The following is a 16180-nucleotide window of genomic DNA, read 5'->3' on the forward strand; positions in this document are numbered from 1 at the left end:
CTGTTTCAGAGCATCTCCAATACAACAGGTAGTGTGGGGTCTTCCTGGTACGCAGTGGTCAGTACCTAACAAATGTAGTCCAAGGAAGTGACCAATCTTGGGTCGTGGCATTCATGTGGGTGTTACTTTGACATGAACCACCAAAATATTGTTGCGGACCAAGTGCACCCCTTCATGGCAGCAGTATTACTATGAAGGGGTCCATATATACTGCCATCTATAGATAGATAGGTTACATATAGGTTTAACAGTGATGATAATATGATAATATTATATATAGTTACATGTATGTATGTATATATATTTATATAAACAAACATAGAGGGGGTCTTCCTCAAACTCGGGTCCTCTGGGAGTTGGGAGTTTGAGGGTCCTGTACAGTAACTGTTCCTAGGACAGCACTCTTCTGGACAGAGACCTCAGATGTTGGACCTGGAATCTGCTGGAGCCACTCTCCCAGTTTGTGGCTCCCAGCTCCCAGTGTTCCCATTACCACTGTTACCTTTACTCCCCACATCTTCTCTAGCTCCTCTTTCAGCCCTCGAGCTTCTTGTGTATCTTTTTCCTGATGTTGCTGTCGCTCATGATCACTACGTCTATCACCACCGCCTTCTCCATACATATATGTAAATATACACATATATATGTATAAATGGCCATCAGACTTGTAGTCCACCTCTGCGGGATGCTCTTTGGGCTGTTTAAAGAGGGTTTTGGCCTCTTTTACTGTGGTTTTCTTCCACTTTTGTCACACTGATCGATTGGCATCCGTGACCCGCCATCAGGGGGCCTCGCACTGGTGTTCGGACGGACGGTTCCTCCGGCCAGTGGGTACACCTCTATTGCCCGGGACAAACCCTGTTGAGCTTGACTCTAGTCTGGCACTGTGAAGAGACTTGAGAGGTGTAGAATAAGTGGGAGGCATCGGCCGCCAGTGAAATACCACTACTCTTATCATTTTTTCGGGGGGGGTTTCTGTATTGCAACCTCCATACCTGTGTCCTCCAAATATTTTGCTCGAACACCCACATCTTTCTGTGAAACACTATAACAAACTCCTTAATGTTATGTCCAGTTTTTCATACTTAAATAGTTTCACCAACTCCTGTCACTCCTCCTTGTATGCATTGTACTCCAGTAATACATGATCAACCATAGATATACGTATTATGTCTATGTGATCAACTGTCCCCAGTTGACTGCAGCGTACACATGGTCCTGTTGGATGTTTACTTATTCTCTGCCTGTTCAACTTTATGTTTTATGATTTATTTATTTTTTAAAAGATAGCAGTAATTCTATCATCAAATAATCATCACAATTGCATAATGTCCCATCCTTTCAACAATACTTTATACAATACAAAATTATCTGTTGCACTCTTTTTAATAGCTATTTCTTTTAGTGTGCGTCCATACATATGTGAGTTTGTTGTGTTTTGTTAGAGTTTATATGTCGCTATGAGAGCTAGCTGCCAGGTTGTCACAGGCTGCAATAATTTATGAATGTTAAGTTATTGTATCATGCTGATTAATGATGCTGTACAATCCTCTTTGCTTTAAAAAACAAAATTCGGCCAACATTTTTTTACTCAGAAACAGATGTGATTTAAAATGTAGCGAAGTACAATACTTCACACAAAACATACTTAAGTAAAACTAAAATTACAGATTTTTAAATCACAAAAAACTACTCAGTTACAGTAATGCGAGTAAATGTAATTCATTACTCTCCGCCTCTGCGCATAGCTATAGGTCATTTTTGGTGGATCAATTTATGACTTATAGTGTCCTTTTCTTGGGAAGACAGGCCCAAGCCAGTCATGTATGCAGTGTATGGATGAGTGGAGTATATTGTGTGAAGTGTTGAATGCAAGAGTAAATCATACTAAGTTCCACATGGCAGGTGGAAGCCTGAAACCAAGTCTCAGTCTGGAGGCAGCAAGAGAGAGAACAAATGGTCAGACAGCCCTTAAATCCCTGGTTGCCCTTACACCCACAGCAGGTGAGGCAAATTGGCCAGACGACCTGTCCCAACCTCCACCCAGGGAACACACACAGCCAATGAGCAGACAGAGGGTCAGGCAGTCACAATATGGACCCCTGAATGACACTTGACAAGTTGTGGTCCCTTCCTTTAAATGGACTCTTACATGTAAGAAGAGCAGTCTACATTATAAATGTAGTTAAGGCTGCATCAGGCTGAGTCCCTGCACGACGAGACACACAAGCTCCAGCAGCATCTCTCGTGGTAACTCTTGTCCGTCCCACTGATCTCTCAGCTCTTTCAGCTTCTGATCAGTCAAACAGAGGATCTCGGCCAACCAGCGAATCTCTCCTTCCTCCTGCAGGGAGACGGGCAAAGACTCTGGAAGTCTGGCCTGACCGTCCTCCATTAGACAACTCACCTGGACAACAAAAGAAAACACAGACAGAGAGAGAAATATGTTTCTTAATGTTGTTGTGCTGAGATCAATACAGCAGCATTTAGAGTCAATTTGCGGTTTTGCTAAATTACAACAACTTCATTCCAAATCAACAAGCGCTTGTGATTTGAATCCATTTATCACATTTTTTGTTGTGGTAACTGACGTCATTGCAGCACATTCAAAAAGGTTTCAGGCACTTTCAGATGGATGATATACAAATCTCATCCGCCAACAATAATTATGCCATGGATCGAACGATTCTTAAATGTTCCCAAAGGAGATTTGATTCAGTACGTTTGAAGAATACAAGCTGATGTTCAGACAGCAAAGATGGACAAAAAAAAGTTTATGTTCATGGATTTGTTTAAATGGCATTATTGACTGATTCTATTGGTGCTAATATTGAGCTGAAAGTTTATTTAATAAAGGCTTATGAATGGAACTCAAGTACAGTTTTACTGTGATATGCAGTATTCTTTTTATCCAACAAAGTTATATGACTCTTCATTGGTAGTTTCTTTAAATTAAACTATTTTCCTTTGCTTGCCATTTTTACAAATTCTCATAATTTAACTGCAAAAAGAGCACAAAAAATTGTAATTCTTTGAGAAATGTTGTTGCAAAATCAAATATTTTGACTGCAATAATCACAAAAACAGCCAGTGATATTCTGCAGGGATTGGCATGTAAATGTTGGTGAAGGAAACAAACCAGCTGCTGGAGAACTCTGAGTGTTTCAGGACTGCAGGCAGTCAGAAGAGCAGCAGCACCGTCTGGTAGACCTGAAGAGAATAAGAACAGAAACATCTTTATTTCATTCATTGTGTGCTGTAGATTCTATCAAATCAGTGAGTACTGTGAGTCGGGCCTTACCGTCTAAGGCTGTGACCAGCATATGAACAGCATCTCTCTGTTTGGAGGAGGCTTCACGAAGAAGAGCCATAAATGAAGAGACACTCTGAGACTGTGGACACTCAGTCATTTCTTTATCCAACTGAAGAGAGGAAACAGAGGAGGAGATGTGTCAGCTGACAGGCTGCTGCTTTCTCCCTGAACTACAACTCTGTGTCTCCAGTTAGTGATAAAGTCAGAATTTAAACGACAGGTTCAGGTTGTTTCAAGTCTTCGTACAGTACTTATGTGTTTATATGTGCTATTTATTCATTTTTAAAGATTACAAACATACATCATATGTCCAGTAAGTGATTAAAGTGAAGACAGAGTTTAAATGTTCCCCTCAGACACCTCTAGATGACCACACAGAGCTTCACACAGGTTTTCACCCTGACTGTTGTTGTTGACTTGAGTCTTACTGTTTCCTCCAGCAGTGTGAGAGCATCTCTGTCACGCACGAGCTCACTGAGCACTTTCAGCAGATTACGACGGCTCGACTGAGGAAGTGTTTCCAGCGGCTTCAGAAGACATGCCTTTTCTGATATTTCTGCAAGAAGCACACCAGCAACTTCCATTTTAATCCGCTGAGTAAAGTAGTGAAGAATTAAACACAACATAACAAAGGTCGATATAATGATGCTAAATGTGCATCTGATTTCACTGCCTGTCAAGAAAAATAAGAGATATTACATATTACATGAGGGTTAGGTTTAATATTAAAATGTCAAAAACAGCCTTCCTCTGCCCTGCCTGTATACTTCCAGACTACTTTTTATACTGATTTCTGGTCTCCTTAATTAGTGTAATTGTGTAACCATTTCTAGTCTTTTCTCTGTATGTTTCCTGCATCGTATTATGTTGTAAAATGTCTGCATTGCACTCCATTTTGCAATCACAATAATTTACACAAATTCAAGAAATCTCTGCAATATTTTTGAAAGCTTATAATTTCAAATCAGCAGACTGCTGGTTATTTCCACCAATTGTGGCAAATCTTGTGGTGGTAACCTACAGCATGGCAGCATGCAGGAACTGATTAGATAGGACTCTTCATTGGTGGTAGCTTCTTTTTTTTAACCCTCTTGTTGTCCTCGAGTCAAGGAAGGAAGGGAGGAAGAAGGAAGGAAAGGAGGGAAGGAGGAAGGAAGGGAGGAAGGAAGAAGGAAGGAAAGGAGGGAGGAAGGATGAAGGGAAGGAAGGAAGGGAGGGAGGAAAGGAAAGAAGGAAGGGAGGATGGAAGAAGGAAGGAAAGGAGGGAAGGAGGACGGAAGGGAGGAAGGAAGAAGGAAGGAAAGGAGGGAGGAAGGAAATAAGGAGGAAATAAGGAAGGAAGGAAGGTAGCAGGGAGGTAGGAAAGAAGGAAGGAGGGAGGAAGGAATGGAAGGAAGGACGGAGGAAATAAGGAAGGAAGGAAGGTAGGAGGGAGGGAAGAAAGAAGGAAGGAGGGAGGAAAGGAAGGAGGAAGGAAGGAAAGGAGGGAAGGAAGAAGGGAAGGAAAGAAGAAAGGGAGGAAGGACGGAGGAAATAAGGAAGAAAGGAAGGTAGCAGGGAGGGAAGAAAGAAGGATGGAGGGAGGGATGGAGGAAGAAAGGAAAAGAGGAAGGGAGGAAGGAAGGACAGATGAAAGAAGGACAGAGGAGAGAATGAAGGGAGGGAGGAAAGAAGGAAGGGAGAAAGAAAGGAAAGGAAGGAAGTAAGGAGGGAAGGAAAGAAGGAGGGAGGAAGGAAGTACAGAAGGAAGGAAGAAGGGGGGAAAGAAGGAACAGTCAAAACAGACGGGGTCAATTTGACCCGGGAAGACGACACAAAGGTTAAATTAACACAAAAAGGCACATAAAATGATCCTGTTGTTGAGGTTGTAGTTTCAGAAACTCAAACCAACCTTCCTTCAGTTCTTCCAGCGTCTTACAGGAGTCGTCTCCATCTCCGTCGAAGCTGATGTTCCCCGCCCATCCTGCAGAGGTTTCCATGATGTCAGTTTATTAGTTATTGGATATAACATGGAGTCAACAACAACAGCATCAGTGTAACATTGAAGACAGAGATAAGCAACAGAACTAAGCTTCTGATTTCTCAGTAAAAATCAGTTTAAAAGTTGAAAGAAAACTAAACACAAACCTTTCCCGTGACGCGTCACTTTCGTGAGTCGTGGAGGAATTCCTGAACAAAGGTGAAGTAGAAGTTATGAAGTTATTGGTTCGTCTCAGCTTGCTGTTATAGTAATCTGTGATTTCGATCAGGATTTAAACACCAGACGTATAAACACATAAAAAACAAAAGCATGGAGTGTGCTCAGAGATTTGTAGAATGTCCATCAAATGCTCATTTATATAGTTAATTTTGATTAATTTGTGAAATTATTTCCTTTACATTTAACATTGGAGACATCATTTTGTTAAAGCTGAATGTTATTTTTTCATTTTATTATCATTTATTGTGATTTTATTTATGAAATCAGTCTCCACATGATAGATTTATTACAGCTGATAATGTTTCTAAGGGATCATGTGGTGGATTAATCATCTGGTCACATGACAGACTTCTGTTTACTTCAAAGATGAAAACCCATCAGTAGCTTTTAGACGGACCATGACTCTTATTTATCTATTTATGTATCTAAGTAGTGCTTTATAACTCACTATAATGTACTTACAGGACATTTGACGAGGCTATTAAGTTCAGTATTTCATAAGAAGACATATTATATATTATGACAGCATGTGTTTCACCATATTTTCCATTCATGATCTGTTTATACAGCAGCAAACACTTCTGGGTGCCACAGGAGGAGTTATAACTGTTGACTAATACACTACTGACAGCTATGTTATAGTGAGTTATGAACATGTATTAATGCTTTATATGTTAATTATTACTGTTAAATATTTGGGGGTAAACAGGAGGAGATATTTTCTCTCTTTAAAAGAACATGTCCAAACTCTACAGATGTGATTTACAGAAGCACTGACATAGATTTATGCAGGTGAGTAAAGACCAGGCGGGGAGTTCCGGTCCTCTGAAATGATGCCAACGCGGAAGTAACTTAAAACTGCATTCTATCAAAAGGTCACCAGGCGGCGACCGTTTTGGTGTCAAAAGGACTTCCGTCTCTATACAAGTCAATGGAGAATTCACCAACTTCTCACTTGATTTCTAACCTCAGTAAACGTTTTCAAATTGTGTTTATGGTCTCAATCGCTAGTTTAAAGCCTTCTTCAATGCAGTATGATGTTCATATGTGAAATTTTGGCCTCCCTGATTTTATATTTGACGATAAAGCAGGGTATGCATTAGGGCGTGGCTACGTCGTGATTGACAGGTTGATTGGTTCACAGGTTCAGGAGGGCGCCTCATGCTCCTCCTGATGCCCATATAAGTAGAATCCGTGTTTTTACTTTTCCCGGCATGCACCTGAAATTTTCAAAATGGCGCTGCTCAGATCCTATTCGCTTCCAAGCAGCAGTCCACAAACCAATGGGTGACGCCACGGATGTTAGGTCCATTTTATATACAGTCTGTGGTAGAGACACAGTTACAGAAACAGTGATGTCTCACCCAGAGTCCCGCCCTGAGTGTTGATCTCTATCAGGCCGTAAGCAAAGGTGGTGTCTTTGGGAACAGTGAAGCTCGTCTCCTCCTTCTTGTTGCTCTGATGGAACAAACACAGGAGGATCACAGAGAGATGTTTACACTCACACATTTCAGTTGTCTCACGTCAGGATAAAATCAACATGAGATTTAAAGGATAAAGGGCCATCCACACTAAGAGTGATAACTATAATGATAACAATGTGAGCATCCACACTTATGAACTATAACATCCTGTCAGCTAATGAAAATAGATACTGATGAGCTGTTACTGCTGTATGTTGTACAGAGATATAAAAAGAAAAGCAGAAGGGTTGACAGGGTTGTGATGTCCAAACTGAGCCGACACACAGCAGCACATGTTGAAGCAGAGACACACAGTATGAGCTCACATCTACAGTCTAAAAGATTTACTTTTTACAACATCTTTGTATAATAAAGAGAGACAAACATATCTAAAGAAATCATCATTCTGCTCCAATTTACAGCGCGTCAGTCCGTGGTGAGAGCAAAGCTGCATTACATTAAATAAATATAAATAAATCATCAGTCAGTTTCCAAAATTAAGATGATATTTACAGGTTTTTTAGTTTTACTGGAAATGTTGTCTTTTTCATGCCGAAAATGAGTGTAGCCGACACAGCATCAGTACGGTTAAGAACATCATCTGGTCAAAGTCACCTTTGACCCTGACATGAGTAAACTGGACCAGGTTTGATATAGAGACTGATATGGTCTCTCTCTTGGACAAACAAAGATCTATTAACATTCCATGGAGCAACCAAAAGTGACAAGAACTACATAAAAGTAACAAAAGACAGATTTTGGTGCTTTCTTTGGACGTCATAATTTATCGGAGAGACTTTACTAACCCTTTCTACCATCAGATAAGAGTCACACAGACTGTCGTCATAAATTTAAAGACATTCTATGTCTCAACTTTCTATGTGTCTCACAGAGAGCATGACAGTGAGAATATTAGTGTTAAAAGACTTAAACAAGAACGTTTTATTACTTAGTATGGTTTAGACAATACCAATTACTTATATCAGTATCAATTACCTAAAGAAATCTCCATTGTAACAGTTATTACAGCGATCACAGATAAATGGGTATTTGAAGAACTGTCATTATACGTTCTCTTTTAGTAAACACAAATGTTAGTAAGAGAATGTTACTTAATATGAGAAAGTGTTACATTGATGTTATGCTTACATTATGGTGATAATCAATTATCTATCATGGAACATAGTAGAATAACAATGTGATCATGCTTGATCATATTAATCCTTTTCAGGTTTTAACAAATAGCAGCTTGATGAATCAAGCTGATGTCATATTAATGCCAGAATGATACATCCTGTGTTCTGAGTTACTATGTTATATTATGCATTTTATAATCAGGATTAAATACTGAATGAATGATGATGATGAAAAGTTTCACAGTAAATTAGATCCTCAAAGTGGCTGTGATGAAGCTGTGATTGGCTGACACACAAGCCCTCCCCAGCACAAAAACCGGATGCACCGATATGAAACTCTCTCTATGTCCTCTCTCTCTTCTTTGTTTTTGCCTTAGCTTTTTGACTTTTCTTTGTTTTAGCCTTCTGCCTTTTTGACTTGACTTGGCTTCGCTCCAGGTTTCCCTCTTTTTCCTTTTCTTCACCTCACACATTCTTACCTTAGCCACCTTATCTTATTTTAATCTTTAGTTATTCTTTATCTAAGTTTTCTTAAGTTTTTGTAACCGTGTAACTTTGTCAGCAAACGTACAGGGAAAAGGCCCTTTAAGTAAACACGTCATTAAGTTTTGCAGTCAGCTGTTTTTGACCCTTTTTGAGGATTTGACGTGGCCAACGCTGAGATCTCTCCAGAAAGTTATTAAACATTGAACTAGTTAAATTGAACTTTTCCTCCATCTGTCGTCAACCTGCGAGAGCTTTTTGGGCAGACATACGTCTGTCAATCATACTACAACAACCACCTGAACCAGGCAGTCGGAGAAACGGCTTGCCGAACCGGACCATCCTCACAGCACCCCGCCCGGACCTGCGACGCGCTCTGAGATCTTCCACTTGGTGTCAGATTGAGTAATTCAAATTTTCTTTAAAAGTACAACTCAGTAAAACTTACAAGTTTTCTTAGTTTCCACATAATTACATATCCTTCATTTAAATTCATCATTCACCATCATCTTTCATTCATGTCGCCATATCGAGTAACAATCTGTTGAATTCATATTGTATTGCAAACTCATCATTTCTTTTATTTATACATCATTTAGTAGTATGTAGCTAATAAAATCCATAAAACTCAATCAATTGTGTATGTCTATTCTTTGAAGTGATACAGGGGATCTATTGAACCGTAGAGCCATGAACTTTAGGTATTTGACTGATTCAGAAATGTATTGATTTATTAAATATTATAAATATTTAATTGAATAAAAAGATTTATTTGACACACAAAAGTCCATTCAATCTTCCGGTGGTGCCCTTGATTAGATTACGAGAGCTAAATTTTGAATATTTTGAATATAATAATCCATAATCCTCCTACATGAGGCTGCAGCAAACTTGTGAAATTGCAGTGTTTTATTTGCAAACAGATCCATATATACATATTTGTAACACACCACAGGTTACAGGTGTGTCCTGTTTGAAATCTACAACCCTACTTTGCACAACATCACTATCACCATCACGTCCCACAAGTCTTGCTTTATTTCCTCCGCTCCCAGCACCTCAACCTTTTGATATCCTGTTCTTAAGTGTCTCATGCACACACACACACACACACACACACAGTTTTTAACTTCCACAAGTATTGCCTTTACAATACCATATAATTATCAGGCTAAATGCAGATTTTTCATGCTGTATGTTTTATGGGAAGGATTTTGATTGACTGTCAGTGTTTCTCTGAAAGTGATCCAACCATATCGTTCTCCACTGTCGATGTCGTTATAGTTGTGGTGTGGTGTGGGTGTTTACTTCCTGACACTACTCTCTGAGACTGAAAACATGATCACTATTATTACTCTTTGTTTCCATCTTTATAATGAAGGAACATGTGACCCAGTGCAGCGGTGTGACTCACTGACATGTTTTTAATAGCTTTTGGGCAACAACAGAGGAATAAGATATATCAGGCTTTGATACACACATACACACACAACACTTGGGTTAGGGTTAGAAAATTAGCAGAATGATCCTCATAGTATCTGATAGTGTTGTAGGAATTGTCTGAAAACACTAGAGTTAGGGTTAGTTTTAGTTTTATTTTCCTCTGTCAAAAATCTATCCATCAGGCTTCTGAGTGTAAAAATAGTTAAAGGTGGAGAATAACACAAATACTCACCTCCAGCGACACATGGAATATTCTATTGAACATTCCCGACACTAAACCGCTCTTTCTCGCTTTTACATAAAATGTGACAGGAGTGGTGTTGTAGACCGTCTGGTAAACACAAGTCAGCTTCTCTTTCTGCTTTAGTTTGAGCATGTCCACCAACTTCATCTTTATCTTCCTGCAAAGACAGTCAGAGAGTTTTTTAGGGTAGCATTTTATGTTTTTATGTATATTTGATTGTTTTTCTTAGTTCAAGTTGACAATATTGTATTGTATATTGTACTTTTTTTCTATGTGTTTGTTTTATTTTAATCAATCAATCAATCAATCTTTATTTGTATAGCGCCAAATCACAACAAAGTCATCTCAAGGCACTTTACACATAGAGCAGGTCTAAACCGAACTCTTCAGGTTTTAATTTGAAAGAGACCTAACATTCCCACATGAGCAGCACTCAACTTTTACTCTAACTTATTTATAGTTATTAAGTCAGCAGTGAAGTTTACTGTTTCAGTGCACTGATGTCATTTTAGACATGTCTTTTTAGTTTTTTATTAAACTCTAAATCCCAAACTCTGTTATATATCTTTTTCTCAAGTGTTTGATAACCACATTTGAGGGATCATTGCAAAAACTATGTTTATGTATATATTCTGTGTATGAGATTATGAAATTATATTGGAATTCTTTTACTCCCTAATATCGTTATCAGTATCAGCCACAAAAATCCAACATTGATCACTCTGAGACAAACAGAAACATACTTGTCTTCCATTCTCTCCAATTGATGGGTGTCCACTGTCCTTTTCTTCAGAGTGAAGGAGGACACTCCGTCCACAGTGTCCATGGATGCAGTCAATTTCACTTTCATTTGAGGTGCATCAACTCCTGCTTCTACAGAGCCTCGACCACCTTTGTCTCTCTGGTTCTCAAAATCCACCACGAGAACCTCCTCTGTGACATCTGCAGGGACATTTTACCGAGCATTGCATTATTTTCACTAAATGCCTCACATTTTTGATACATCCTGACAAAGATAATTTTGACTACATATCTTGTTATTTTGATATAGTAAGTTTGACTAGATATGTCATAATTTTCACAAAGTATAACAAACAAAAATTACTACAAAAGCAAAACAACACTGATTGAAGTGCACACATGTTTATGTCTTTCACACTAAAGTATATTCACTCAAATATTGTATTGATGTACACTTTATGAAACACATATTACATGACGGGTATAGTTAGGAGTATTTTTATGTGTGCCTTAACTTCTGTGAACGCCTAAGTATCAGGGGTTATTGTTCATTCAGAAAAGACACCTGGTAGTAGAACTGATTGTGTCTAATTTGTGAGGTCAGCAAAGGTTTAGCAGTGTTCATTGGTTGGTTTATGTACTTTATTACTTTATTACTGTATTACTTCATTACTGTATTACTTTATTACTGTATTACTTTACTATCCTCTCTTCTTATAATTTCCACAAGAGTTAAGGTATACATTTTGATCCTGTCCGAAAGGTCAGAACGAATGTGTGTCCTCTGTGCAGGTAAGGTTAAAGAGGAAGATTCATCACACACCATGTCTGTGATTCTTCAGAAAAAAACATCTAGTAAAAAAAATTCTACTACAAGTAAGATTTTATTTTAAAAAGCATGATGATCCGATTAAATACAAATAATACGTTTGTCCTTTTACTCTAAAACTTTAACTACCCGAAGCTGATGATGCTTTAACTGTAAGTGTAAGACTTCAACATGTAATTAAGTATTTTTGTATTGTGTTTTTGGTATCTTTACTGCTGTTCACATGTAGTTTTATGTCAGAATACAGACCTGGGTTAAAGTCCGGTTCCTCCAGCAGGTTGAGCAGTGTTTTATTGATGATCGTGTACTTGGTGATGTTGAGGAAGTTCCTTCTGACTTTAACTAAAGTCAGCATCTCAATCTTCTGGTTGACATTTTCATTGTAGTTGAGATCGTTCTCAGCACCCAGATCCAAAACAACTGTTTTGGATATATCTCCAAACATCTTTAAAAAAAGAAGACAAACATCCAGCCAAGCAAAGCAGAAAGATCACTGCATGAACAGAAGAAAATCTGTGTTTCCTGTTAAAGTCGAACTGCACACCCAGCTGCTTTCTGAGTTTGACTGAGGGGCTCAGACACACACAGCTGCTTTGAGTTGGAGTTGACTGGGGGCGGGGCTCACACACAGAAAAAAAGATTCACATATGCAGTCATATTTTTACAAACGGTCATACAGGATGTGAACACTGTAAAAGTCTTTTCTTCTGTTTTTTTGTGTATGTGTGTTTTACAAAAAGTCTGATTTGTTTACATGAACAAAGTCCACATTTCTACAAACAGAAAATAGAGAAGAACTTAGATGACATTCCCCCAGCCCACCGCCCCCACCCCTCCCCCAAACATGAAGCTGGAGCAGCAACTACATCAACAGTTCCCAACCAGTTAGAGCCAAGTTATGACATTTTCTTTGCATGCTTACTGTTCTGTCTTTGTCTTTTACTTCATCTCCATTCTTCCGAAATTAAGTGTGGATGTTTGCTTATTACTTATTGACTCTCTGGATTTTCCATTTCTCAGCCGTCTGCAGACCCCGGTGGAAAAAGAGGCAGACTGGTGGAGGTCACACTTACGTCATTAATGACTCATCTAAACAATTTCGGTCTGACAGGAAACAGAAGAACCTCGAGTCAAAACCTCAACCCCTCACAGAGAAAAAGTGTTTCCTTTCTCAGCCTCCTTCAGCTGCACTAAACAGTCCCACTGTGCCAGTTTCACTTTCTAGTGGGGGAAACCGTAGATGGTTGTAATATGAGTTAGTTATAACTCTTTTATTTTCTCCAATTAGGAACAAATTACAAATCACTTGGTTCACTCTACACATGCTAAATTTAGTTCTTGTCAGTCCACATGTGAAGAAGTAGCACCCTGTGGTAGACACAGTAGAATTTTTTGACTTCACATATTTTTGTGATAACATTGCCTGCTTTGTAGATAAACTCTTAAAAACTTAAAGCATGTTAATTTTGTGTCTGTGTAGATATATTTCATGCAAGTTCTTATTGCTAATGTTTTAGTTGTTAGCTGTAAGGAAAGCTAGTTCATGGACACAAGAGTCTGGGTTAGTTGTAACATGTGAAGAAGAGGGGAAAGTTGTAGGACTGTATAGGATAGCACTCGCCTTGGGGTGTTACTAAAAATTTAAATATGCTTCACTGATAACATGTATGCCTACAGGTTTAACAGTGAGCTGCATCATAATGAGGCTAGAGGTGTTTCTCACAGTAAGAGGCAGGACAGGTCAGACAGGACTTGAAGGATTCAGCTTCCTCCCATTGCAGACATCACAGGCCACATCTTCAGGTCCAGCATAGTAGTGATCAGCAGGAGCAGCTTGGAGTCCAGTCTTCTTCAGCTGCTCCACTAAAGCTGCTAACATGGTGTTTTTCATCAGGACAGGCCTTGGTGTGAAGGCCTCTCTGCACTGAGGGCAGCTGTAGCTCTTCCTCTGATCATTTCTATACCAGAATCCTTTAATACATCTCATACAGTAGCTGTGTCCACAGGGAATAGTCACCGAGTCCTTCAGTAGATCCAGACAGATCGAACAGCTGATTGTTTCTCGGTCTAGCTGATCTCCTTTCTGTGCCATTTCAGCTCTCATAAACCCTTTTTCACCAAAGCAGTTCCAGTGCTGGTGCTGGTTCACAGTCGGTTCAACAACGAACCAGTTGAGAACCAGTTTGCTTTTCCATGGCTCAGTGTTTAGGGAGCCACGTCATTAGGTCACCTGAATGTCAGTTACGTCACTGCTTTCCCTTAAAGACTCACGGCAACTTCGAAGCAACAATAATACAAAGAAGAAGCAACAACAACGATGGCAGACTATGTGTTTGTACAGCTGTTGCTCCTGGCTCTACGAGGCTTCATTGGCATCCAAACACGGCAGATACAACGTATTTGTGCTGCTCGACAGGATTGAGATGGTTATGTTAGACTTTGTTGTAAGCTAACATTAGCCGGCAGAGCACAGCTAACTCACAACATTAATGTGTATGAATTTCACTATCAGTCAAATGTTCAAGGGATAATTCCCTCCTTATCTATTCACCACTATGCGGTCTTGTTTGTTGTGGTTGGTCTCAATAACCCCTCCCCTAACGTAAGTGGTTCTTTTTTCTAGTCCAGCAAAGAACTGTTTTTTCTGGCCAAGGGCCGGTTCTTTGACTGTCAAAACAGGAAAACCGGTTTCAATTGAGCACTGGAACTGCTTTGGTGGAAAAGGGGTATCAGTGGAAATGAATGTCTGAGTTTAACTTCCTGACAGGTGAAACAAGTTTGATCTCTGATGTAAGCAAGACAGCTCTTGTATTACTTTACATGTTGGTCACATCCATCTTCAAACTGTAGCTCTGAAGGGAAGGGAACAAGGAAAAAGAATATGGGCACACAGTGGAGCTTGTTGTGTTTGTGAGAACAGAGAGGGGTCATCAGAGGCCTGTACTACGAAGCTGGATTAACATACCCTGGATATCTCTCCGTTACCTGGGTTGATTAACCCAGACATTCGCAATCCTGATAAGCGGTACTACGAAGCTGGTTATCAACCAATCTTGATCACTGCACGCTCACATAAAAGGGGTGGTGTTTGCAGCGTCTGACCAATCACAAACATGGAGAAACCCTGCTTGCAGGGCAATCTACTTTACCATGCATGGAGGAGCAGACAATTATTCTTCAAAATTATGAAGAATTCAAACACATCATCCAGGCCAAAAGCAAAACTGTTGCCGCAGCAAAAGCCAGGAAGGAATGCTGGCAGAAAATTGCTGATTTTAATTGTAAAAAATTGAGGCACATGAGGGATATTAGTCTGTATGTTATACAGTTGGTTTGACATCATTCACTCAAATGGTTGAAGCGCATAATAGGTTTATACTTTGAATGTGAAATGAATGTTGAATATTAAACTAACTTAATGTCACTTGAAAATCTGTACCTTTCGTATAGGATGTCATCCCTATACCTAAAAACTATTTCTCTCCTAAGCGCTCCTCTCACGATCCGCGCACCAATGTTGACAGGATCTTCTAAGAATGGGCAGGCCATTTACCAAGAGAACTGGTTGATCAGGAGGTGGTGCTTTTATACTCGTTGATCTCTTATCCAGAACATAACCTGCTCCAGAGCAGGTTAGCCATTCAGCATAAGTTACCATGGTGATTTACCCCGGTGAGAAGTGAACCAGCGTCGTAGGATGGAAAACCCAGGGTTAATCCTGAAGTTACCTCGATAAGAGAAAATCCAGCTTCGTACTACAGGCCTCTGGACGAGGATTGCTGCTGTGAATTAAAACTGTGTTTCCTTATTTACAGTGCAGTTAAAATTAAACTGACTCAACATTTTAAAACAGTTTTTAATTTAGATGTAAAATACTTGTTGGCATGTCAGGATTTGGTGATGTCTCTGTATTTCTCTAACTCTTCCCTAGATCTATTTATATTTATTGATTAAAAAAACACCTGACTGACCACAGTGAGTTATTAAACTGAAGTGTGATTAAATGATTTAATGGCTTTATGATCATTCAAAGGACATGAATGAACTATATCAGCTGATGGAGCTCATTTATTGATCAGTATGAATTGATGAATCTGAAAAGTGGATTTTTCCGTTGGGAATCCTACTAGTTTATAGTTTAAAAGATTTGAGGTACTCATTTATGAAGTCTTGTTGTTCATGCAGCTGTAATGTAAGGATTCGGCCACTTGGACGCAGTGTTGGCTCATGTGGACGTCTGAAGCTGCTGCAGCAGTACTCAGTGTACTCTGGCTCTCACAGAGGGAGACTGTGGTGTAGTGAAGTCATCCTGCTGCTTTGTGACTGAG

General features: G+C 39.4%; 1 protein-coding gene across 2 annotated transcripts; it reads right to left on the bottom strand.

The window, feature by feature from the left end:
• Positions 1-1356: 1356 nt before the first annotated feature.
• LOC133995634 (uncharacterized) lies at positions 1357-12889 on the bottom strand. 2 transcript variants are annotated; one of them, XM_062435111.1, is made up of 11 exons: positions 12775-12889; positions 12102-12297; positions 11026-11224; positions 10271-10439; positions 6878-6971; positions 5441-5482; positions 5205-5276; positions 3742-3869; positions 3302-3422; positions 3140-3210; positions 1357-2407 (listed from the first exon to the last, which is right to left on the bottom strand). In XM_062435111.1, exons 2-11 carry the CDS (start codon positions 12295-12297, stop codon positions 2186-2188), a joined length of 1314 nt encoding a protein of 437 aa, XP_062291095.1. In that variant the 5' UTR covers positions 12775-12889; the 3' UTR covers positions 1357-2185. The 2 variants fall into 2 exon arrangements, with proteins under 2 accessions (XP_062291095.1, XP_062291094.1); XM_062435110.1 differs by lacking the exon at positions 12775-12889 and having other exon boundaries at positions 12102-12520.
• Between the last annotated feature and the right edge of the window lie 3291 nt (positions 12890-16180).

The sequence above is a fragment of the Scomber scombrus genome, chromosome 15, assembly GCF_963691925.1.
Source record: "Scomber scombrus chromosome 15, fScoSco1.1, whole genome shotgun sequence".
In the NCBI taxonomy this organism is placed as follows: domain Eukaryota; kingdom Metazoa; phylum Chordata; class Actinopteri; order Scombriformes; family Scombridae; genus Scomber; species Scomber scombrus.

Bases quoted from the DNA above. Each gene is read 5' to 3' on its own strand.
- LOC133995634 (XM_062435111.1), bottom strand. From the start codon at position 12,297: ATGTTTGGAGATATATCCAAAACAGTTGTTTTGGATCTGGGTGCTGAG. The intron at 11,225-12,101 runs GTCTGTATTCTG...ATGTCCCTGCAG, and splicing joins GGAACCGGACTTTAACCCAG to ATGTCACAGAGGAGGTTCTC. The intron at 3,211-3,301 runs GTAAGGCCCGAC...TATTCTCTTCAG, and splicing joins GCTGGTCACAGCCTTAGACG to GTCTACCAGACGGTGCTGCT.